The 27,424-nt window shown below is 34.5% G+C and overlaps 1 protein-coding gene across 1 annotated transcript; it reads left to right on the top strand.

The window, feature by feature from the left end:
- The first annotated feature begins 13,957 nt into the window (after positions 1–13,957).
- Positions 13,958–26,409, top strand: LOC113360449 (acidic leucine-rich nuclear phosphoprotein 32 family member E-like). The gene is made up of 5 exons (XM_026603958.1): positions 13,958–14,309; positions 14,363–14,555; positions 14,863–14,949; positions 25,653–25,716; positions 26,404–26,409. Exons 1-5 carry the CDS (start codon positions 13,958–13,960, stop codon positions 26,407–26,409), a joined length of 702 nt encoding a protein of 233 aa, XP_026459743.1.
- The last annotated feature ends 1,015 nt before the right edge of the window (positions 26,410–27,424 follow it).

The raw sequence follows: 27,424 nt of genomic DNA on the forward strand, positions 1-27,424 counted from the left end.
TTATTGTTTCAGAGTTTTCAGGCTTTTTTAGAGTTTTCAAGGCTTTTTATAGAACATTCAATGTTGATCTTCACTATTGTAGAGATTTGTTATTATCATTCTATAACGAATCTCCTAGCTTGTAGATCACGGTGCTACGGTGTATAATTAAATTTAAGCTTTTCAAAGATTTTTGGAGTCTTCCTGAACTTTTTAGAGTTTCTCAGGGCTCCTTAGGGTTTTTAAGAAATATTCAAAGATAATCTTCATTATTGTTTCAGAGTTTTCAGGGTTTTTTAGAGTTTTCAAGGCTTTTTAGAGAACATTCAATGTTGATATTCACTATTTTATAGATTTGTTATTATCATTCTATAACGAATCTCTTAGCTTGTAGATCACGGTGCTACGGTGTATAATTAAATTTAAGCTTTTCAAAGCTTTTTAGAGTTTCTCAGAGCTCTTTCAGGGCTCTTTTCGGTTTTTATGAAACATTGAAAGATAATCTTCATTATTGTAGGGAATTTTGTTAGTATCATTCTTTATAAAGAGTTAAGTTACTTTCAGTTGGCTTTAACGAATCCCCTGGCTAATAGATACTAGTGCTACGAAATATAATTAACTTAAAGCTTTTTCAGATCTCTTTAGATATTTTAGGGCTTTTCAGAGTTTTCAGGGTTTTTTAGAGTTTTCAAGGCTTTTTAGAGACATTCAATGTCGATCTTCACTATTGTAGAGATTTGTTATTATCATTCTATAACGAATCTCCTAGCTTGTAGATCACGGTGCTACGGAGCATAATTAAATTTAATCTTTTCAAAGCTTTTTGGAGTCTTGCCGAGCTTTTTATAGTTTCTCAGAGCTCTTTCAGGGTTCTTTAGGGTTTTTAGTAAACATTCAAAGATAATATTCATTATTGTAGGGAATTTTGTTAGTATCATTCTTTATAAAGAATTAAGTTACTTTCAGTTGGCTTTAACGAATCCCCTGGCTAGTAGATACTAGTGCTACGAAATATAATTAACTTAAAGCTGTTTCAGATCTCTTTAGATATTTTAGGGATTTTCAGAGTTTTCAGGGTTTTTTTTTTGCTAGGTTAAAATGGTTTATTAAAGCAAAAAAACGTAATTACAAGAATTACAAAATGGGAGGCTCTAGGCCTCCCCACCCCCATAAACCAAAGGGGAAAAAAAAAACTCTAAAAACTCATAAAATAAGCTCCTAAACATTAAAAAATTAGCATAAAGAAGAGAACTAGGAAATTAAAAACGTTTTTGTCTTCCAACTCTAAAATTCTTCTTCTTGGGAATGAGATCATCAATTATTTCAGTCAAATCATAGGGCTCCTTGTATTCCTCTTCATAATCATCATAGCCATAATCCTCTTCATTTTCCTCTGAAGCATAATTACCACCCGGAACAAGCTTAATAGGAGATTGAGCTTTCTTCTTAGTTGACATTCTATCCATTTGCTCTTTTTTTTCCTTGAAATAATCTTGTCTAAAGGCTGGATGTCTAATGAATTTAGCACGCACTTCATCAATGTGAATAGTACTTGCCTCCTCTAGTTCCTCCATAGAAAAAATATTACCCATATCAAAAAAAATTTCTTCCAACCCTGCTTGAATATCCTTGTTATGCTCACGGCTTGGACTTTCCTCATTAGACTTTGAATTCATAGCCATGATCTTGGCAGCTTGCTTGGCCACTTTTCTAGCTTGCTTCCTGGCTAGAATATCTGCATCAACTTCACCCCAATCTTTCGAACCCATACTATTATCTGAGTCACTAGATCATCTTGTTCCTCCTCCACCCAAACCTCACTAGTATCATTAGCAAGGCCTAACTCAGATTCTAGAGCACCATACTTGTTAGTCACCACTAAATCTGTTTGAAAAAGCTCATCCGTAAAAGGAGTTTCAAAAGATTTAAATTTAAAAGGAGTACATTTGTTTGGGGTGCTCTTACTCTTTACTGTTTTCCAATCATCTTTTGTTGTATCAGACTCATTGGAAACTCCCGTATTTTGCTTGGACCCTGTCTTGCCTTCAACCGAAATAACATTCAAACTAGAAACTGAATTATGCACGGTTTTATTTTCCAAAGAAGAATTTGAATTGGCCACGGACACAATTTGAACCAAAACAACGTTATTAGCTCCCAAACTGGATTTTGTGTTGGATTATGACTATCCGTAATTTTCTTAGACATCCCAGAAGTTTGCTTGGTCACGGACTCAGAAGTTTCCAAATTATTCTTGGTCACAGACTGTTTAGAATGGTTTGACACGGAAGTATCCAAATTGTGTTTGGACACGGAAATTTGCTGAGTTCCCAAATTTTGTACGGTCTGTTGGTAGGAATTTGATTTATGCACAGACTTTGGAGTTGCATTCAATCCCTGAGAATTAGCTTGCTTGGAAACGGAATTTCCCAAATTTTGCACGGACTAAGAATTATTTTTCTCTGGCGGAACATCTGCATGAACTGAATTGTCTCATGCAACAAGATCTTTTCTGGCTGCAATATTGTTTTTACATCTTATCAATTTCATCTGTGCTTCACGATACTCAGTGAAAGCTTTGTCGAGCTGCTCCTCCAACTGGCTATCTTCAACATTCTCTTGAACTGGATCAATGTTTTGTATAGACATAGTTGATGCTGCATCTATCAAATTTTCCTTCCCGGACTGAACATTATCTCTTGCAACAACAACATCTTCACTGACTTTATTTGCATGCTCATCATGGGAATTTTTCCGCACTTCCTTCCAAACAAATTTGGCTGTTATATCCACCAGAGTTTTCAGGTTTTTTTTAGAGTTTACAAGGCTTTTTAGAGAACATTCAATGTTGGTCTTCAGATTTGTTATTATCACTCTATAACGAATCTCCTAGCTTGTAGATCACGGTGCTACGGAGTATAAATTTAAGCTTTTCAAAGCTTTTTGGAGTCTTCATGAGCTTTTTAGAGTTTCTCAAAGCTCTTTCAGGGCTCTTTTGGGTTTTTATGAAACATTCAAAGATAATCTTCATTATTGTAGGGAATTTTGTTAGTATCATTCTTTATAAAGAGTTAAGTTACTTTCAGTTGGCTTTAACGAATCCCCTGGCTAATAGATACTAGTGCTACGAAATATAATTAACTTAAAGATTTTTCAGATCTCTTTAGATATTTTAGGGCTTTTCAGAGTTTTCAGGGTTTTTTAGAGTTTTCAAGGCTTTTTAGAGACATTCAATGTCAATCTTCACTATTGTAGATATTTGTTATTATCATTCTATAACGAATCTCCTAGCTTGTAGATCACGGTGCTACGGAGCATAATTAAATTTAATCTTTTCAAAGCTTTTTGGAGTCTTGCTGAGCTTTTTATAGTTTCTCAGAGCTCTTTCAGGGTTCTTTAGGGTTTTTAGTAAACATTCAAAGATAATATTCATTATTGTTTCAGAGTTTTCAGGGTTTTTTAGAGTTTTCAAGGCTTTTTAGAGAACATTCAATGTTGATCTTCACTATTTTAGAGATTTGTTATTATCATTCTATAACGAATCTCCTAGCTTGTAGATCACGGTGCTACGGTGTATAATTAAATTTAAGCTTTTCAAATCTTTTTGGAGTCTTCCTGAGCTTTTTAGAGTTTCTCAGAGCTCTTTCAGAGCTCTTTAGGGTTTGTAGGAAACATTCGAAGATAATCTTCATTTTTGTAGGGAATTTTGTTAGTATCATTCTTTATAAAGAGTTAAGTTACTTTCAGTTGGCTTTGATGAATCCCCTGGCTAGTAGATAGTGCTACGAAATATAACGAACTTAAAGCTTTTTTTCAGAGCTCTTTAGATATTTTAGGGCTTTTCAGAGTTTCCAGGGCTTTTTAGAGTTTTCAAGGCTTTTTAGAGACCATTCAATGTTGATCTTCACTATTGTAGAGATTTGTTATTATCATTCTATAACGAATCTCCTAGCTTGTAGATCACGGTGTGACGGAGTATAATTAAATTTAAGCTTTTCAAAGCTTTTTGTAGTCCTCCTGAGCTTTTTAGAGTTTCTCAGAGCTCTTTCAGGGAAATTTAGGGTTTTTAGGAAACATTCAAAGATAATCTTCATTATTGTATGGAATTTTGTTAGTATCATTCTTTATAAAGAATTAAGTTACTTTTAGTTGGCTTTAACGAATCCCCTGGCTAGTAGATACTAGTGCTACGAAATGTAATTAACTTTAAGCTTTTCCAGAGCTCTTTAGATATTTTAGGGCTTTTCAGAGTTTTCAGGGTTTTTTAGAGTTTTCAAGGCTTTTTAGAGAACATTCAATGTTGATCTTCACTATTGTAGAGATTTGTTATTATCATTCTATAACGAATCTCCTAGCTTGTAGATCACGGTGCTACGGTGTATAATTAAATTTAAGCTTTTCAAAGCTTTTTGGAGTCTTCATGAGCTTTTTAGAGTTTCTCAGAGCTCTTTAAGAGCTCTTTAAGGGCTCTTTAGGGTTTTTATGAAACATTCAAAGATAATCTTCATTATTGTAGGGAATTTTGTTAGTATCATTATTTATAAAGAATTAAGTTACTTTCAGTTGGCTTTAACGAATCCCTTGGCTAGTAGATACTAGTGCTACGAAATATAATTAACTTAAAGCTTGTTCAGAGCTCTTTAGATATTTTAGGACTTTTCAGAGTTTTCAGGGTTTTTTAGAGTTTGCAAGGCTTTTTAGAGAACATTCAATGTTGATCTTCACTATTGTAGAGATTTGTTATTATCATTCTATAACGAATCTCCTAGCTTGTAGATCACGGTGCTACAGAGTAAAATTAAATTTAAGCTTTTCAAAGCTTTTTGGAGTCTTCCTGAGCTTTTTAGAGTTTCTTAGAGCTCTTTAGGGTTTTTAGGAAATATTCAAAGATAATCTTCATTATTGTAGGGAATTTTCTTAGTATCATTCTTTATAAAGAATTAAGTTACTTTCAGTTAGCTTTAACGAATCCCGTGGATAGTATATACTAGTGCTATGAAATATAATTAACTTAAAGCTTTTTCAGAGATCTTTAGATATTTTAGGGCTTTTCAGAGTTTTCAGGGTTTTTTAAAGTTTTCAAGGATTTTTAGAGAACATTCAATGTTGATCTTCACTATTGTAGAGATTTATTATTATCATTCTATAACGAATCTCCTATCTTGTAGATCACGGTGCTACGGTATATAATTAAATTTAAGCGTTTCAAAGATTTTTGGAGTCTTCCTGAGCTTTTTAGAGTTTATCAGAGCTCTTTCAGGGCTCTTTAGGGTTTTAGGAAATATTCAAAGATAATCTTCATTATTGTTTCAGAGTTTTCAGGGTTTTTTAGAGTTTTCAAGGCTTTTTAGAGAACATTCAATGTTCATCTTCACTATTTTAGAGGTTTGTTATTATCATTCTATAACGAATCTCTTAGCTTTTAGATCACGGTGCTACGGTGTATAATTAAATTTAAGCTTTTCAAAGCTTTTTGGAGTCTTCCTGAGCTTTTTAGAGTTTCTCAGAGCTCTTTCAGGGCTCTTTAGGGTTTGTAGGAAACATTCAAAGATAATCTTCATTTTTGTAGGGAATTTTGTTAGTATCATTCTTTATAGAGAGTTAAGTTACTTTCAGTTGGCTTTAATGAATCCCCTGGATAGTAGATAGTGCTACGAAATATAACGAACTTAAATCTTTTTTCAGAGCTCTTTAGATATTTTAGGGCTTTTCAGAGTTTTCAGGGTTTTATAGAGTTTTCAAGGATTTTTAGAGACCATTCAATGTTGATCTCCACTATTGTAGAGATTTGTTATTATCATTCTATAACGAATCTCCTAGCTTGTAGATCACGGTGCGACGGAGTATAATTAAATTTAAGCTTTTCAAAGTTTTTTGGAGTCTTCATGAGATTTTTAGAATTTCTCAGAGCTCTTTCAGGGCTCTTTAAGGTTTTTAGGAAATATTCAAAGATAATCTTCATTATTGTTTCAGAGTTTTCAGGGTTTTTTTAAAGTTTTCAAGGCTTTTTAGAGAACATTCAATGTTAATCTTCACTATTGTAGAGATTTTTTATTATCATTCTATAATGAATCTCCTAGCTTGTAGATCACGGTGCTACGGTGTATAATTAAATTTAAGCTTTTCAAAGCTTTTGGAGTCTTCCCGAGCTTTTTAGAGTTCCTCAGAGATCTTTCAGGGCTCTTTAGGGTTTTTAGGAAACATTTAAAGATAATCTTCATTATTGTAGGGAATTTTGTTAGTATCATTATTTATAAAGAATTAAGTTACTTTCAGTTGGCTTTAACGAATCCCTTGTCTAGTAGATACTAGTGCTACGAAATATAATTAACTTAAAGCTTGTTCAGAGCTCTTTAGATATTTTAGGGCTTTTCAGAGTTTTCAGGGTTTTTTAGAGTTTGCAAGGCTTTTTAGAGAACATTCAATGTTGATCTTCACTATTGTAGAGATTTGTTATTATCATTCTATAACGAATCTCCTAGCTTGTAGATCACGGTGCTACAGAGTAAAATTAAATTTAAGCTTTTCAAAGCTTTTTGGAGTCTTCCTGAGCTTTTTAGAGTTTCTTAGAGCTCTTTAGGGTTTTTAGGAAACATTCAAAGATAATCTTCATTATTGTAGGGAATTTTCTTAGTATCATTCTTTATATAGAATTAAGTTACTTTCAGTTGGCTTTAACGAATCCCGTGGCTAGTATATACTAGTGCTATGAAATATAATTAACTTAAAGCTTTTTCAGAGCTCTTTAGATATTTTAGGGCTTTTCAGAGTTTTCAGGGTTTTTTAAAGTTTTCAAGGCTTTTTAGAGAACATTCAATGTTGATCTTCACTATTGTAGAGATTTGTTATTATCATTCTATAATGAATCTCCTAGCTTGTAGATCACGGTGCTACGGTATATAATTAAATTTAAGCGTTTCAAAGATTTTTGGAGTCTTCGTGAGCTTTTTAGAGTTTCTCAAAGCGCTTTTAGGGCTCTTTAGGGTTTTTAGGAAATATTCAAAGATAATCTTCATTATTGTTTCAGAGTTTTCAGGGTTTTTTAGAGTTTTCAAGGCTTTTTAGAGAACATTCAATGTTCATCTTCACTATTTTAGAGATTTGTTATTATCATTCTATAACGAATCTCCTATCTTTTAGATCACGGTGCTACGGTGTATAATTAAATTTAAGCTTTTCAAATCTTTTTGGAGTCTTCCTGAGCTTTTTAGAGTTTCTCAGAGCTCTTTCAGGGCTCTTTAGGGTTTGTAGGAAACATTCAAAGATAATCTTCATTTTTGTAGGGAATTTTGTTAGTATCTTTCTTTATAGAGAGTTAAGTTACTTTCAGTTGGCTTTAATGAATCCCATGGATAGTAGATAGTGCTACGAAATATAACGAACTTAAAGCTTTTTTTCAGAGCTCTTTAGATATTTTAGGACTTTTCAGAGTTTTCAGGGTTTTATAGAGTTTTCAAGGCTTTTTAGAGACCATTCAATGTTGATCTCCACTATTGTAGAGATTTATTATTATCATTCTATAACGAATCTCCTAGCTTGTAGATCACGGTGCGACGGAGTATAATTAAATTTAAGCTTTTCAAAGTTTTTTGGAGTCTTCCTGAGATTTTTAGAGTTTCTCAGAGCTCTTTCAGGGCTCTTTAAGGTTTTTAGGAAATATTCAAAGATAATCTTCATTATTGTTTCAGAGTTTTCAGGGTTTTTTAAAGTTTTCAAGGCTTTTTAGAGAACATTCAATGTTGATCTTCACTATTGTAGAGATTTGTTATTATCATTCTATAATGAATCTCCTAGCTTGTAGATCACGGTGCTACGGTGTATAATTAAATTTAAGCTTTTCAAAGCTTTTGGAGTCTTCCCGAGCTTTTTAGAGTTTCTCAGAGATCTTTCAGGGCTCTTTAGGGTTTTTAGGAAACATTTAAAGATAATCTTCATTATTGTACGGAATTTTGTTAGTATCATTCTTTATAAAGAGTTAAGTTACTTTCAGTTGGCTTTAACGAATCCCTTGGCTAGTAGATACTAGTGTTACGAAATATAATTAACTTAAAGCTTTTTCAGATCTCTTTAGATATTTTAGGGTTTTTCAGAGTTTTCAGGATTTTTTAGAGTTTTCAAGGCTTTTTAGAGAACATTCAATGTTGATCTTCACTATTGTAGAGATTTGTTATTATCATTCTATAAAGAATCTCCTATCTTGTAGAACACGGTGCTACAGAGTATAATTAAATTTAAGCTTTTCAAAGCCTTTTGGAGTCTTCCTGAGCTTTTTAGAGTTTCTCAGAGCTCTTTCAGGGCTCTTTAGGGGTTTTAGAAAACATTCAAAGATAATCTTCATTATTGTAGGGAATTGTGTTAGTATCATTCTTTATAAAGAATTAAGTTACTTGCAGTTGGCTTTAACGAATCCCTTCAGCGGTCTTCTGAGCAAGTTTAAGCTTATTTGCTAATTGATTTGCTCTTCGTTTAAGTTTGTTGACGTGCCTCAATTGGTGTTTGTACTTGTAACACTTTGAAAGTTCATGACCCTTTAGAGAACAATACGAGCACGTCAATCTAGGATAAAAATCAGGCTTCTGAGATGTGCAAGCAGCTAGACACATGGTGGAACCTGAAACATTAGAGTTTCCAAAGAATGAGTCAATTGTTTCTTCCAGATTAGTTGGGTTTTCTTATGAAAGAATATCAAGATTGATGTATGTATTGCTACAATTATCAAAATCAATATTTTCACCAAGAAGTGCAACACTCGATTTCTCGTCTTCATTAGAATCATGGCTGTCAGACATTTCATCAAGAGTTGCAGCAAGACCTTTGTTCCCAGTGTATTTTCTACGATTTGGGAAATCGTTTGCAAAATGACCAAATCCCTTACACTTAAAGCACTGAGGCATATCCTCGTCATCAGTTTCATCAATATCCATATTTTTAGGAGGAACATGATTTTGAGGTTTGACTGATGCTTTAGGCTTATCTTTGGAGAACTGTTTACTTATCTTCAACAGAAGATCCCTAAACTGTCTTGTGAACATCGAGACCGATTTGTCAAGATCTTCATATGATGAATCAGTCTCAGAGTGATCGTCTTCAAAGATATACACTTTTTTACTTTTATCAAGTAGTTTTGTGTCCTTTAGTGCTTTATGCAACATCCTTAGATTTGGATGAATGCTCATGATCAAAGATCTTAAGCTTCACAACCAGCGTATTTCTGGAGAGATTATCTAGGTTATTTCCCTCAACGATGTCATGCTTCTTAGAATCGTATCTAGATGGCAGCGATCTGAGAATTTTCATCACAATGTCCTTTTCAGGAATAGTCTTACCCAATGCATGCATTAACAATTCCAGACACTTTGTGATTAAACTCATCAAATGTTTCTTCATTTGCCATACGAAGGTTTTACCAATCGGAATTAAGGTTTTGAAGCCTAGCTTCCTTTTCTATGGTATTATCTTCGAATACGGTTTCTAATATATCCCACGCTTCTTTAGACTTAGTGCAATTTGACACATGGTGCTGAAGATTGGGGGTAATGGCATGTATGATGGCATTCAAACCGTCGGAATTTTGCTTTGCAGCAAGTATCTCAGCAGGGCTGTATTCACCAATATTCTTGGTAACGTATACATTTCCAACTGCCACAACGGGAGCATCATAGCAATTAACAACATATACCCATGATTGAAAATCACGTGCTTGAAGAAAAGCTCGCATAGCAATTTTCCACCATATGTAATTAGAGCCATTGAAGACTGGTGGTACGTTGATAGATATAGCACCTCTGTCCATATAGTCATATCGCTACAAACACAGACTTGTAGGGTCTTTAAACGTGTTTGCCTGCTCTGATACCAATTGAAAAAGCGGGGGTACAACAACCTCACCCAATATTTCGATTATCAATCTGTATGGACAAACTCCAATATAATTTTAAGAGAATCAACTAGATTCAATCTTAATAAAGTATATCAAAGAGTTATATCTCTCTTTCTTGATTCAATTCTTTCTCAAGCAAATAGAAATCTGCGAGTCTAATTGAATACAAGAGAAATCACTTGAACGGTACCAAAGACCAATGTTCAAGGATCAATAAATTTCAATCAACAACCAAGGTCGGATTTTCAATTGATTGATTCAAACACACAACCTGTGATATTTTAATTATATAACAAAATATAATGCGGAATAAAAATAACACAGACACCAGAATTTTGTTAACGAGGAAACCACAAATGCAGAAAAACCCCGGGACCTAGTCCAGATTGAACACCACACTGTATTAAGCCGCTACAGACACTATCCTACTACAAAATAACTTCGGTCTGGACTGTAGTTGAACCCCAATCAATCTCACACTACTAGAACTGGTAGAATCAAGCTGTATGGAGTGAATTCTTCAATTCTTCCGGGCATTAAGATAATTCACTCTGTTGTGGATAAAAATAAAAAAGTTCATCTTGGTGATGGGAGGTACACATCTCTTAATTTTAATGTGTGGTATGGGAATGAGAGAATTGCTGACATGCTTCATGAAACTGACCTTGATAATTCTGTCATGGTAAGTGATATTATTGTGAATAATGGCTGGCAGTTGCAGGGTGACCATTTGCAGCATTTGGTGCGAGCGGGTGTGGACTTAAACAATATGCCGGTACTGCAAGGAGGTAGTGATTGCAGGGTTTGGATGCCTGAGATGAGTGGAAAGTTCTCAGTTGCTTCGGCCAAGCAGATCATTATAAAGAAGTTTGCAACAACGGAGGTGTATGGCCTGTTGTGGAGGAAAGCAATACATCCAAAGCTAGCGGCTCAGAACTGGAAACTGGATAGAGAAGCGTGTGCAACACAAGACAAAATCAGGAGCAGATTCAAAGTTGAACTTTCCAATAGGTGTTATTTATGCAAGCAAGCCGAGGAGCCATTGGAGCATATTTTATGGAGCTTCCCTTTTGCGATTCAAATCTGGCAATGGTGTTCAGGTTTGTTTAATCTAAGGCCTCAATATGATTTTGTGAACTCTTACAAGTCATCTAAAGGTAGAAGTCGCATTATCAAGGATTTGTGGCTGTTAGCAAACATGGTTATTCACTTGGAACAGTGGCAATCAATAAATTTGGCTTGCTTCCAATACGCAACAGTTAACATTCACTTCTTTAAGCAGCGAGTTTATCATTTGATTCATGAATACTCTGTTCGATTGAAGAGCTATATGCGGAATAATTCAGATGATTTGGAGATATTAAACTGCTTCAGGGTTCGTCATATGCAAGTTAAACTAATGCATCCGATTGAATGTTTATGGATGCCGCCGAATAAAGATGAGTTGTTACTATGCTGCGATGGTGCTGCCAAGGGAAACCCTGGTATTGCAGGTGCCGGTGTGATAGTGCGTGATGCTGATTGCAATTTTTTTGGGGCGATGAGCATTGGCTTGGGAAGAACAAATAATTTTCTAGCAGAAGTGTATGGAGTGATTGTTGGTTTAGAATGGGCTACAAAATGGGCAATGCGCAAGGTCTTGGTAGGATCTGATTATATGGGTGCAATTATGGCTTTTGAGAGTGATAATTTGCCTTGGTTTGCAAGACATAGGTGGAGGAGGATTCAAGATAACTATGATTCCATAAGTTTTGTGCATACTTATCGTGAAGCTAATTTTGCAGCTGATGCTATGGCAAAGAGAGGCTGCTTATTAAGGAATGGTGAAGGGATGAACTATGATGAGAGACCTTATTTTCTAAGTTCTTTAGAATATCCTCATGTCTCTTATTTCAGATTTAAATAGTTTGTAAGTTTTTGGGGTATAAGAACCTCTTTTCTTGTAAACTCTTTGTAAATATTTGCTATTCATCAATACAATTTTGGACTTACCAAAAAAATCTCACACTGATTCAAGGTACAGTTGCGCTCTTTACGTCTCTGATCCCAGCAGGATACTACACACTTGATTCCGTTAGCTGATCTCACCCACAACTAAGAGTTGCTACGACCCAAAGTCGAAGACTTTAATAAACAAATATGTATCACACAGAAAAGCCTACATGAATAGATAAATCTGTCTCCCACAGAAATACCTACAAGTTTTGTTCCGTCTTTTGATAAATCAAGGTGAACAGGAACCAATTGATAACCCGGACTTATATTCTCGAAGAACAACCTAGTATTATCAATCACCTCACAATAATCTTAATCGACGCGGGGAAAGAAGATATTGTGGAATCACAAACGATGAGACCAAGATGTTTGTGACTACTTTTATATCTTGCATATCGGAGATATAAATCTCAAGCCAATCGTTAAGATTGTACTCAAAACGATAGAATCAGCAAGATGAAATCACATAACTACGAGAAAGTAGTATCGGTCTGGCTTCACAATCCCAATGAAGTCTTTAAGTCGTTAACCTGGTTTTCAAGAAGAAACCTAAGGTTAAAGGAGAATCGACTCTAGCTAATACAACTAGTATAACACAAGAGGTGTGGAGATTAGGTTTCCCAGTTGCTAGAGTTCTCCCTTTTATAGTCTATCAACTCAGGGTTTGCAATCAATGTTAGCTTGGTAACAAAGTATTTAGTATTCACTGTTAGATGAAAACATGATTAGATTCAAGCTAATATCTTTCAACCGTTGGATCAAAAACTTAGATTGTTACACACAAATGAAATGCACAATTTTAGGTTTGTGTAACCGTACCCAAACATATACATTTGTTGGTTTAACAATAGTTAACCAAATGGTTAGCCATATGAGCACTTTCATATCAACCATATTCTTTTTCACCATAACTAGTTCAAATGACTCAAATGAACTAGTTATAAAGTTGTTCAATTGCAAGGAAATCTTATGTAACTACACAAGACACAATCGAAGCAAAAACGATTTGATTCACTCGAATCAGTTCATGAACTTTATAACCACGGTTTGCATTTTGCATTCCTTTGTTAAGATAAATAAGTTCACAAACAATCGTCTTTAGATATAACCAACTTAAGTTCGCAGACTTAGTTCACAGACTTAAGTTCCCGGAAGGAGTTCTCAAACTCCAGCAGATTTTCCCGGATCGAGAACTTCCGCCAGTTCGCGGACTGAGTTCACGGCTCTTTTTCCGGTTCTCTTCATCAACAAAGTTCGCAAACTTCGGTTCAAGGAAAAAGGACTTATACATATATTTGTTGCCACACAATGCTTATTTCCATAATTGGTTATATAATCTAAACTCTCATTTCAATCATTGAAGCATTCTTAGAGGACGTTATTATATAGTTGTTATTCACAAACTATTTTTCGTCAAAGTAAGCAATTTTCAAAGTGATTGAAACATATCATGACTTTCTTCACTAGGTAAAGATGAACTTGGCCAAAGCAAAAGCTTACCAACACATATTTCGAGAAATAGATAGGCGAGATAAACTCGGCTCGAAATAACAAATGTGTATAATCAAAGTCTATATAGCAAAACGACTTTTGTCTCAATATAGGAGATAAAGTAGATAGATTTTTGAGTGATAGATAAGTTCAAGTCTCCATATTGTATGATGATTGCCATGGAGTTCTTGAGCTCAACCACACTTTCTATCCTAGTCCGAGACTTAGCTATAGTAGACTAGAAATCAAGACTTATAGTTTTGATCACTAACACTGACAAACATGCTTGAGATAGCAACGCATGCGAGTTCAACCAAGAAATGCTCTAACACAAGCAATGAACAAGGTTTCCCAAGGTTTCTAAGGTGGGTAATAAGTGACATCGGTACAACAATAGAGAAAGACCTTAATGAAGCTATGGAAAAGGTAGCTCGATAACTTCCTTACGATAGTGATTTCTTTCTACATGTGTACATTAGTATACACCTTGATAAGGTGTAAAAAATGGTGATAAATTTGAATTTTGTCATGTGTACAACAATATACACTTGTAACACAGGTGTAAAACGATGTACACTTGTGATCCATATTGATACTTTGGCATGTTTTCAAATGCAACCAGGATGGGTAAAAGCTTTCAGTGATGAAGAGCAACAGGTTTCAGATGAGTATAAAAAAAATAGGCAAGAAAATAACACAAATACACTGAAGGAAAAGCTTCACATAACACTAATGCAAAGAGATGAAGTATATGAAGAGCTTTCTGACTTGCAGGTTAAACATGAAAAGCTTGTTACTTTCATTGAAGAAAAAAGCCTAAAAATTCATGCAGTTGATCTGAAGAATTTTCCAAATGATAAGGATCTTGTTGATTCATGTGTAGACACCTTGCAAGAAATCATTTCATTTACAAAAGCATTAAAACTTGAGGATGAACGTGAACCTGGGGAAGAGGATGAGGAAGGTGAGAGAAAGGTGGAAAAGTTGGTGATGTGGATGATAATGAGGAGGAGGAAGGTGACAAAGGTGAGAAAGGTGGAAAAGGTGGTGATGTGGATGATAGTGATGATGATGATGAGGAGGAGGGTGGAAAAGGTGGTGATGTGCAAGATGAAGACGATGACAAAGAGGGTAGCAAAGGTGGTGATGAGAAGGATGGAACTGAATCCGAAAAGAATGAAGTTCCGTCTGAAACTCTTGAAAATCCGAGGTATGACATCACTTTTATTAAACGTGAAAGTCATTTCTTTTTATATTCTTGGTTATGTGTGGACATAGTTGTACACCAGTGTGTTATACCTTTTCTCAAAACTTGCATCTTTTAGCACTCCTTTATCAAAGACGAATGAGGAAAATGAATAAAAGGATATGGAGGATGAAAGCGAATATGACAAAGGAGTTGAGTCTGAAACTGCTAACAAGCCGAGGTATGATGATCTCAGCTCGCATTTCTTTTCATTTTCTGTGTATGTACATACTTGTACACTACTGCTATATTTTATAATTGTATTTTTCAGCACTCCTCTGCCAAAGAAAAATGAAGAAGAGGATGGCAAGGATGGAACAAGCCGAAGAGTTGAGTCTGAAACTGCTAACAAGCCGAGGTATGAAGAAAATGATCTCAGCTCGCATTTCTTTTCATTTCGAGAAATAGATAGGCGAGATAAACTCGTCTCGAAATAGCAAATGTGTATAATCAAAGTCTATACATCAAAACGACTTTTGTCTCAAAATAGGAGATAAAGTAGATAGAATTTTGAGTGATAGATAAGTTCAAGTCTCCACATACCTTTTAGTCGATGAAGTTCCACCAGTTCCTTGAGTAGTCCTTCGTCTTGTATGATGATTTCCATGGAGTTCTTGAGCTCAACTAAACATTCTATCCTACTCCGAGACATAGCTGTAAGTAGACTAGAAATCAAGACTTATTGTTTTGACAACTAAACTTGACAAACAGGCTTGAGATAGCAACGCTTGCGAGTTCGACCGAGCAGTGCTCTAACAATCTTTCCCTTGGTTATTCAACATTATTCGAAATCTTCGTCACTTCCAAGTACTCCATTGATCTTGAACGTGTTCAAATCAGCATCATAGTTGTTGAAGATCCGTAGCCATAACAATAAGAAAACAACTGTTCTCAATTATTGTTATATAATGTCATAATATTTTTACACAGCATCAAAGTTCAATTGTATCACAACTTTGACAATAATACTCCGGTGATACGTATCACTCCCCCTTAGTCAATACTTCATCTCACAATGAAAACCACTCCCCCTTACATAATGATCCGTAAACCATATGTATATTTAGTGTGACCTAGAAAATAATTCTCCCCCTTTTTGTCAATATTAATTGGCAAAGGTATGAAAACTAGTGGGATCATAATGAAATTCTCATAGAGATACTTCATGACTAAAAGATAACATATCAACTTTGTTTTGATGATTTCACATAGTCGAAACTTAGTGTATTTATCAAGGAGTTTATAAAGATACAAGATAACTCCTACAATATTCCACAACCGCACTCCCAACAAAGATTTGGAAATTAAGCACAAGTTCAATTAAGAACTCTCCCCCATAAAATGTCATTCCCGAAAGAACAACAAGAGCGACCTTACTTTTGCAAGAAAAGAAAAATTTCTTTGGACATTAACAAATCACGTGAAATATGAATTTGTATCCACAAAACTCAATTAAATTAACCACAAAGGAACCTTAATAATTAATTTATTCGGAAATGCTCAACATAAGAAAACTTACGGAACCATACAGTACTTTCACATAGAAGTGGATCAGGGAAAGATCAATACTGCGGAATATTCAAAGATTCATTATATTTTTCATCAATATTTGTATAATTGGGCCGACCGAGCGAAGCGAGGGAGGACCTTTATATGGCCACTTTTTTGTAAAATGTAAGTGATCAATTGACACAAAAAGATTGGAAATGGTTAGGGCCGAAAAACCAAAAATGTCCCTCCCTTTTAGTCCAATTACTATAACTCATTGTGTATCCTATCTTTTCAGGGGTATAATTGGAAAGCAAACTTTAATATAACATATCTAAAAATCCGTGCCTTGGAATTTTACAAATTTTATCTCGTTGGAAAGGTTATAAAAAACTCTACGCAACAAGTACAAACAACAATATCAAATTTAGAGTTTTTATGAAAAAAATGGAGATATTTATCATTTTAGGCATAATTTTAGAAAATTAAATGTATATCCATTATGCAAACCACAAAGGATACATAATACATGTAGCAAAATTTTGGTTTATGCATCAACTAATTTTCCGTTGCAACTAATAAAGCGATGTACTCCCTCCGTTTCAAGAAAAATGATATTTTCATTTTAGGCACAATTCTCGAAAATTGAATGCATAGCCATTATGCAAACCACCACAAGGGATGCATAACACATCATGCAACCATATTTTGGTTTATGGATCGACTAATTTTATGTTTCAGAAAAGTGATACTTTCACATCTCGTTTCGGGAAAAATGATACTTTCGCTCCGTTTCGGGAAAAGTGATACTTTCGCCCCATTTCGGAAAAAATGAAACAGGGCGAAAATATCACTTTTTCCGAAACGGGGAGAAAGTATCATTTTTTCTGAAACGGGGAGAAAGTATCATTTTTTCTGAAACGGGGAGAAAGTATCACTTTTTCTGAAACGGGGTGAAAGTATCACCTTTTCTTAAACGGGACAAAAGTAGTCGCAGACAAACCCCATCTTCAGATTCTTCTTCGATCGTCCCTCCCACCGCGGCAACGGTCGTACTAGTGATATCATAGACCTAATCTTTGACATATAATTTAAAAGTTCATTCTATTTTCCATCAATATTTGCAAACTGACGCAATAGACTTAACTTTTGACATATATGGGACAATCATAGTTCACGGACGTAAACATACATAACCCATAACATTATTTGCAATATATGAAACCAATAAAGATTAATACTGCAAAATCATCTTCCAAATAACTTAGAATTTAAATAAATAAATCTAAAAACATTGCAAGATGAAATCGTTGGCAATAGCTATGTGTAATCACAATATAGGATATTCCAAACCCTAGTTATCCTTCTTAAAACACAAGAATAAATTCTCATAAGAAGTTTCCTAGACATTAAGACCTCTGAAAAATTATTTATCGTCCCCGAACTCCTTGTCGTCAACGTCCATTGGAACATAAGGTTCATGAAGAAAGGAGTCAATTCCAACGAACCTTCTTGACTGATGCTGAACCAGGGCCTTCTGAATTTCAAGAGTTCTTAGAACAATAGCCTTTATTTGTTGAATCTCCTTCCTTGTTTCCTTCAACTCTTCAAGAACACCAGAAAACCTCTGAAGATTAGAGGGGATAGCCCTTGGTTTCTTCATATTCTTCCTTTTTCTCTTTAAAGTTGTAGAAGAATGAGATTTATCTTTTTCCTTCATGATTTATGGATTAACAATCATATTAACATCTTTTCCATCAGCAGAAATGATGCTTGGAGTCACCATTCCAAATATGGGATTGTGAGAATACACAAAACAGACTCTACAAGCAGTCTTGTGATAAACAGAGTTTTCAAGGAAGGAAAAAAGAATGTAGGGTTACAGAACCTTTATACAAGTAAAAGGATTCACGTACGACCAATTCACATCCCTAAAAAAAACAGTGAATTGTCGAATTTAACTCTCTTCCAATAATCAAAAGGGGAAATCTTTTTCAATACCAATTTATGATATGAAAAGATCAACAGAATTCCAGAAAACCAAAAGAAAATAAAATAAAATTTCTTTTCTTAAAGCCTGATTTGTGCTCAACTCTTAACCGATTTGCAAAGATTGCATTTCTTATTGTATAAATGTATTTGTTCATGAGTATGTAAACATACTTAACCGATTTTAGAACTTAATCCACTCAAGTATGCAAATGGGTACGCATACCTAAGTTCCCGGACTTGGTCTTGTTCGCCAGTATGCAAACGGGTACGCATACTGTCGTTTATGACCGAACTCAGTTGAAATCAGTACGCATACGGGTACGCATATTATAGTTCCCAGACTTCAACTGTTGAATCAGTATGCATACGGGTATGCATAATAAATTCCCGAACTTGGAATACACTTGCAACATTTAGCATACAAGTACGCATACTATGCTATATCCAATCAACGGTTAATTGTTTTAAACTCCCATTTTAATCAAGGAAACATTCTTAGAAGACGAGAATAGCTGTCTCACACAAACTATTAGCTTCAAAGTAATTTTCAAGTGATCAAATGATCAATACGAAACATTCCGAGTCTACATCAAATGACTGTCTCACACAAACAATATAAGATGTTACCAGGTGATTTTCACATGATCATCTTTTGATTTTCATCAAGAATAAAAGATGAACTTGGTTAACGCAAAAGCTTACCAACACATATTTCGAGAAATATGTAAGCAAGTTAAACTCAGCCCGAAATTTCAAATGTGTACAATGTAGAGTCTATATATGTGACGCCTCAACCTAATAACCTTATTAGCTAATGGGATTACAACCTAATTGAAACATCAATTCCGGATTGTCGATTTCAAGTACAAAGTACTAATAACATAGACCGAAACTCTCAGATATTGTATAGATGAAAATTTCTCGAGTGATATGAATATAATAATGTGTTGTTTCATAGAATAAAGAAAGAAACATAAAATATAAGATATACAAAATGTCTAGATTCAATTAAGCTTTAAGTTACGACAACGAATATCTTCACGCACACCATTTCTTCTGATGTCTGAAAGCTGAAGTGGGAACGAGTGAGCATATCATCCCAAATGGGGGCTCAGTGGGTATCAGTATAATATTCAAGTAATCACTAACATTCATCACTGTTCTACTAAATAAAATGATAAACATCTTTTGCACACAACATAGAGCAGAAGATTGCTTCAACTCGCCTCCCCAGATATTGCGTCCATAGTGGCAATATCCGTGAAAGATCCACACCGTATGGATCTACGAGAAACGAATTAAACAACCTAAACATATGTTATCCCAACCTCGTCTCACTCAATGGAGAAGAAGATGCTAGGAATAACTCATGTCTCAAATGATAGCATGAATCCAGGTACCGTAAGATATTATCGTGGAATGCGTACACCTCATAAATCCAATTGCCACCATCTAAGTCTAGAATATAATAAGATTTTGATTACTATGATCTGACCTCGCACAACAGGTTCACAAAAGGCCCAATCATTATTCGTAGGAAGAAGTCTCCAAATAATGACCATATCCAGTCATGAACCTAGAATTTCTTCCTAAGTCAAGATCATAGTAACCCAGTCATACTACTAAGACTGAACAATCAAGTATGATATGCACAAAGTGACTTCCCCAAATAAAATGTAGTATATAAAATAATCAACCGGGGTAAAGCCAGACTACTATCTTAAGACAATAAAATGTAATACTATTTATCCGGGGTAAAGCCGGGCTACTAAGTAATATTCAAACAACGTAGCATTGCCCTACTAAACTTAGCAAAGAGCTATGGGGAAATCACATGCAATATTCGCGGGGAACCACCTAACGCATATCATACAACATACTCAGTCAATTACAAACAACATGCTAACATAAAATAAGGACTCATCATGCTCGCAGATAAAATAACTTAATGATTACAAAAAGGTTACAAAGTTCCCACCTGATTTGATGACAAGGCAAGCCTACCTCGAGATCCACGATCCACTGGTTCATCTTTTGAATCGGTCGTTGTTAACAAAGATTAACTGTTATCACACAAACACTCTTATAATTTTAGTCAATAGGCTCACACAAGATTCATAACATAATATCGTACAAGTCTCTAATTATAGGCTAAGTCAAATAATTAATGGTTCTAACTTTATCAATGATTCTATAACCTTGCATTTAGTGTTCTAGGCATAAAATAATATCTACTTAACGAAATGGGGTCATATTGGGTGTCATTGGAAAGCCCTCGAAAATGCTACAACTCTGAAGAAGGAACCGAAAGCTAATTCGGACCATAAATGGTCCAAAACATCGAAATACTTGATCCTTCCCTAAACGTAGCACGCGGTTTGGCTCAACCCGAACCGCCAACCCTAACCCATGAACCGGTCTGACTCACTGAATTGGTCTAACTCTGCTGACTAGGTCAGTTCACTCACTATAACTCACTTCATCTTCAACCTCTAACAACCCTTGTAAACAACACGAGGGTCCAACTCTGAGGATCTATAATTCACTCGTTTCATAACCGAATTAAGTGATTATTGTTTCTATGGAAAGATGGTATCTCCTTCTACAACTTTATAGTTTTGCTCCGGAACTAAATCTATCTCTACCATACGTAGAAAAATCCATGAACATGGCTACTCACCGCAATAACAAGTATTTTTCAGATTTCATTCTCATTACCAAAATCATTATAATTCACTCAAATCAACTCTAAATTAATCAAACTAAGTTCCTATAGCTTGGTAATTCAATATACTACAAATCTTAATAATATATATGGTTTAAATCACACTATAAGGTGTCTAAAAATTAGAAGTAAAGTAAAACAATAATCACATACAATCATGATTAACAACTAAAAATTTGATTGATTTCTAACTATTTTCATTATATAATCACTACCCAATCATTAATAACATGTAAAGATCGTACATAAACGTTACCTTAATCATTAGAGGGATTTCTATCATCATGTGATCATGATTCTCATCAACTCCATCAACAAACATCAATATCATCATATTTTCCTCTTTATCTAACATCATCCATGATCAACTCTAACTAATACTCTTTCCTTTAGTAACACTCTCTGTGGAATTCTCTCAATCTCTCTATCTAATTCTCTCTCTCACCCAATCAAGCTTTCATCATCACTATTATGGTGGTTCTAAAGATCAACACCATTAACTTCTCTATTTCTACCAACACCTTCTTTATATATCTCATCTTCTTCTATTCCTATCTTCTATACCACCTCCTCCTTACCACATTACTCATCTAAAACAAAAGAATTTGAGTTTATCTTTCAACAACACCTCCTACTTACTATTACAGATGATAAACATCTTTGGAATTAATTTCAGATTCAAATATTTATTATTACTTACACCATTGTTACACCCCATCTACTACTACAATCTCTAGAAAATTATTAAGGGACAACCTATTTACTAAGGGCATCAAAGTGTGGTCAAAACACGCAAGGTCGGAGTCAACGTCCGTTGACTTTAGTCAAACCTCAACATCTAACTTTCGGCTTGCGATATTTTTCTCGTCCGATGTCCCAAAAACACGATCTTATAGTCCATTTCGCATAACTTTTCAAGATCTATATAATGGTACTATTTATTAATACAAAATTATTTTTAGATTATTTTTATAAATTATTATTCATAATTAATTAGTTATGTCATTAGCGGCAAATCATTTCTTGATCATCTCTAAACTGGTCAAATAGCGTTGACGAGCTTGTAAATCCTTACAATATAGCTATACGACTTTTGTTTCAATAGGATATAGAATATAAATAGACTTCTGAGTGATAGATGAGTTCAAGTCTCCATATACTTTTTGTTGATGAAGTTCTACAAGCTCCCCTTAGTAGTTCTTCGTCTTCAATCGATGAACGCCATGAAGTCTAAAGATCAACTACACATTCTATCCTAATCCAAGACATAGCTATAAGTAGACTAGAAATCAAGACTTATAGTTTTGACAACTAAAGTTGAAAAACAAGCTTGAGATATCAGCGATTACGAGTTCGACCGAGCAGTGCTCTAACAGAATGCACGAGCTAGACCACATTGTACATGTTACATGATATTCGAGGAGTATTATTCAAAACTCCCTGCAATCATTAAGCCCTAAGTGTTATCTACTGACGACGTGGATGCAGATGGAAATTGTGATTATCACCGAGCGTCAGAAAAAATAGGCCATATAAGCTTAGCGGATGATGAGAACCTAACCCCATGCCAGTATTTCAGAAAGATGATGGCATTGCGCCTACAGGAAGATAAGGAGTTGTACATTTCAATGATGAGGAAAGGAAATAGAAGAGATAAGGAAGCGAAATTGGATAAGAGGTTGCGAATTACATGGGCCAGAGTGGAACGAACAAATTACTAGAAAGTACTGGATGAAGATGCCTCTTTGTGGCCACCTCTTGGCGGAAACGTTTAGTTGCGTTGTTCATTTATTTGGTCAGAGAATGTATCTTACATTCGCGCCAAAATACACTATTTGGGATGATTCGCTAAAGGATCGAAGAATTGTTATGTTAAACCATAACAACTTGTATAATATCGGTCTTAGGCTATGTGAAGATTGTCATTTACCTCCACTATGTAAGTTTCATGGAGACTCAATCTCAGAGATCACTAAGGAATGGATGAAACAATACGAGCCCAGCATGAAGCTATGTGGAAAATTGGTTGCACCGGATCAAATAAATGGTCTCAAAGTGTTGGAATCAGTATTTTGAATTGGTTAAGAACATGAGCTATCAAATGTTTGTATTTTGTCACTTTCTTATATTGCATGTTGCACTTTGAACCAAGCTTAATTAATGAAAGTAATTTATTTTTTGGTTAACTCATGAAATGTACACCACAATCCGTTTACATTAATGAGTGTAAAGACCGATTTTGGGTCTTCTATCCCTGCAAAATATTCAGAATCGGATTGTAAGTTACAACACGTTAACCAATTCTGTTGCAAACGACAATCAGTTTACTCCCTTCTGCCTAAAGACCGATTCTGAAACAACATAACCTGGAAAATATCCAGAATCGTACTTTTGGAATTCACATGTAATCCGATTGTTGCTGAAATAAGTTACATGAAGATAGACAATTTTAATGCTACAATATGATTACATACAATAAAACATGCACCGCTTGTTATCAATTTCCACTTGCTTAAACTATTGTCATTCAAACTTGTTACATTACGACTCGATAAACTAACACGGTACTATAATACTACATTGATCTTGTAAGTGCACTAAATGAAATTTCTTTATTTCTTAGTGCGAGATTCAATTATCAATGCGGCTTCGAAATGATAAAAAGGCTCTCCTCTCCATTTCGTATAAGCATTATGTGCCTCAAACATATCGCCTTTTTGCCTAGCGAGAAACTCGTTGTACTTGCATCACATTTTCTTAACCTGAATCATCCTCGAACGAACGTAATCGGGTTGAGAATCATGGTGTGATTTCTTGTACTTACACTCCATCTTTGGAACGAAAGGACCCAATGCAACTTGGATCCAAAATATGCTCTCGTGTTGATGTTCTTCGTGAAATTCCTTGACAATGTAATAATTTCTAACCCATTCGGTCTTTTCCTCAACATCCTTTAATCTATGCCATAGTTGGAATTGGTCTTGACTTCGTTTCTTTTCCTTCAGTACCTCTTCTTCTTCCATCGCATCACTTGATGATGGTGTGCTTTCTTTTCGAGTTATTTTTTTTCTTAAAACTTATTCCATAGTCATAACATATTTAGTAGGTGATGATGTTATAGTTGCTTCTGGAGTTGTTTCCTTTCTTCTTTTGAGAATCTCCTTGTCCACCACAATAATTGATTTGGTGGTTGATAATGATGGAGTAGTTCATTAGCATCTTCTTAATATGTATGCAAATGATTTGGTAGTTGATGATGATGGATTTGACATCTTTGAATGAAATAATGAACTATGGACAACAATTTCTTTGAATGAAGTAGTATATGATAGATAATATGCTATATTTTTAAACAAAACTAGCTATTTGAGCCAGGAAAAAAACAAAGACAGAGAGTAATCAGAGTATATATAGAACTATATAGTCTAATTTAAATAATCGTACCATAAAGTAAACCTTCTATACTGATTCACACATTCTGAAGAAACTCAAACATGGTCAAAGAATCAGTAAACGTAGGCACTAACGTAAGCCGGTTTTGGGTTGGTGTTCTTCGTATTTGATGAACAACAATAACAACAATCGGTAAACAACAGTGCACACATAAACCGATTGTGGTTGATTTTCAGAAAATTTTGATGAGGAATTTTCAGAGAACCATAGTGTAATCATTCATGAATCTCTCTTAATAGAAATGGGTTCAAGGGTTTTGACTCAATTACTCGAATTGCTTGTCCTCGACTATATTATTAAAAACCCTTAAAAAAGAAATTTTTCTTTATTTTTGAAATTTAGTTTTACTTTTTGATTTTGATGGAAATTGAAAAAAATATTAGGTTTTGATTAAGGATTTTGACAAAAGTTTGTTAATAGAAATGATTTTGGTTTTACACTTGTTTTAAGTAGGAATTACCAATAGGTACTAATATAATGAGCCTAGTTAATAGTTGGTCCACCCATTAACAAGCTATAATAGGAGGTCCATAACTTAAGAGGAAAAAAAAAATCTGGACCCAAAATTTTATTCTCGGGTCCTATACACGTGCAAGACTTATATGACGCATTTTAAAATTTCCCAAAATACCCTCCTGCAGATAAAAGCACAGTAACCATCTCTTTCATTTCTATTCATTTCTCTCAATTTGAGTTTCAGAAAAGAGCTCCAGCGATGAATATCTTTTGAGATCCTTGATTGATTCGTGAATTCAAACTCATATTTTGTAATTGTTCGGCCTATTTTCTTACTGCTACTAGTTAGTTGATTTCATCTTTAATCATGTATTCTTTTTCATTTTTGAATTTTCTTTACATCTAAATAATCTTGATCTTTCTGCTACTCATTAATCACTTGAATCATCTTGATCTTTAATTGTTGGCGATCTTTTCGATCTTCATATATATATATATATATGGTCCTTTTTGATGTTTGATTAAGTTTTCGATCTTCATACTTGATTAGTTCATTTTCGTGCAAACAGCTCAGATCTAGATGGATAATCATGTTTTCTGTTTATTTCGTTACGAGATTTGATTATATTGGTTTCTTTTTGTTGCCTTTAGGGTTTTTTCCAGTTTATTTTTATGTATGAACCATCAGTACGTACATAAATGTTGTACTAACAAAATACCTAGTTTTAAGCAGTATAGCATAACTGTACTCATATTTCTAAGCAGTACAGTGGAATTGTACTCGATTTTCTCAGTACATTATGCACTTGTTTATTTGGTTGGGATTGTTTAGTTTATTCACGGTGCATAGATGTTGTACTGCCTAATTGCTAGGTTATAATTTTGCTTCTGTGTTATTGTGTGCATCATTATGCTGCTATTTGTCCTGGCACCTCTCCAATTTGCAGGTTTTCATTGCTAGAGCATATTTCCCTGTTTTCTCGAGAGAATGTTTATACTGCAGTTATTGAGGTAAAAATCTTCCTTTCTTCCACTCGTTGCTATATATTATGGATGAGTTTTACTCTGTCGAGCAGTGGGTAAACGCTGCACTTCAGAAAAATCAGTGCATAATCGTCACACTCTTGGAAAATCACAGTGCATACATGTTACACTATGGAGAAACCAGAGTACGTATATGTTGCACTGCGAAAAAAATAAGTGAATTTATGTTGTACTGTGTTGTTTTGAGTACATTTCGTCTCTACCGTGTTAATAAAGTGTATATATCATGGTTTTTTGTCGTTCTAGTTTATGAGTTGATATGCAATGTATATGGTACAGTATGGACAACTCGTACATTCATGTTGGATACAAATACCAAAATATGGCGAGAAATGCCTTCTTTACCGGTAGCTAGGTAGTAATATCATGATCAATCCCTCAATTCGTGGTTTTGAAACATTGCATGGTTTGACTCTGTCCATAAGTATCTTTTTCATCATCTAGGCTCACAATTGCAATTAAAAATCTGCGACAACAATTCCAAGATCATGTTTAGGAAACAAATGCTGTTAGAATGGGCATTTTTTTTATAAACTACCGTGATGGGACAATGCAGTCTTCTACTAGGTTCATGTACTTAATTAAATATGGATCATTGGGTCCAATCGAATTGTATTCTGGTATTAACAATGTTTACAATGTATTTTTTTGCAGGATTAATGTGGAAACCGACATCCGTTAGAATGGAAGCACTAACGAATAGCCAACTATGGAAAAGAAGAATAGTATACCGCATCCTCGTCTTCTAAGAGATTCTCGGTAGCAAGGAAAAATGCTTACAAATATTTAATCTTAAACAAGAGATTCATTGTTATACACTTATACTTGTTGTATGAAGCCCATTTTTTTAGTAACTGTACCTTTAAATTTCGTCACAGAGAAGAATCATTTGCTTAAATGTGCTCACAGAATTATTAGTTGCTCAACCAACATAATGCAAGAGTATATTGTTCTATGAGAACTTCATCTATTGTTTTAGGCAGTGCGGCACAAATGCACTCAAAATCGACCTAGTCTTTTTGAGTACAACCAATATGTACCGGCAATTAGTAATGTCAAACTTGGCCTAGTTTTTTGTCGCTATAGCTAATATTTACTGACAGTTGATATTGTCAAAATCAGTCTTTTTTTCTTTCTTTAATATAGACTATATATACTGACAGGTGACATCGTAAAGATCAACCAAGTTCAACAGTTGACATTATCAAAATCAACCAAGTTTTGGTTAGTACTAGCGCTTAACACGGCACGGGCCTTGGAGTATGTTGGGCATTTTTAAAAACAAAAACCAACTGCCACTGCCAGAAACAACCTCACTACAGGCTCTAAAATAAATAGTCGAATTAAAAAAGTAACAGTACCGGTTCGTAACCCAAATGCATTTCAAGCAAACAACGCATGAATGAATTTAGCTGTCACCAATAGGGTAAATACGTTTTGATGTTTAATATATTTGAAAATACTCGCAAGTTGTTCAACAATATTTTTTTCCAGTAAATCCAACTATGTTTAGACCTTTTTTTTCTCTTTTTTTGTATAATCTCCATTCGACAAAATTATAAATATGGTTTATAATTACAGTGTACTTCTAAATGTTCCTAGCATCTCTGGTTTCTTTATCTCTGGCAGTAGTCGGGTTCATCCTTATATACCTTCTCACCGTTGTATATATGCT

Source organism: Papaver somniferum, chromosome 3 (genome assembly GCF_003573695.1).
Source record: "Papaver somniferum cultivar HN1 chromosome 3, ASM357369v1, whole genome shotgun sequence".
NCBI lineage: Eukaryota > Viridiplantae > Streptophyta > Magnoliopsida > Ranunculales > Papaveraceae > Papaver > Papaver somniferum.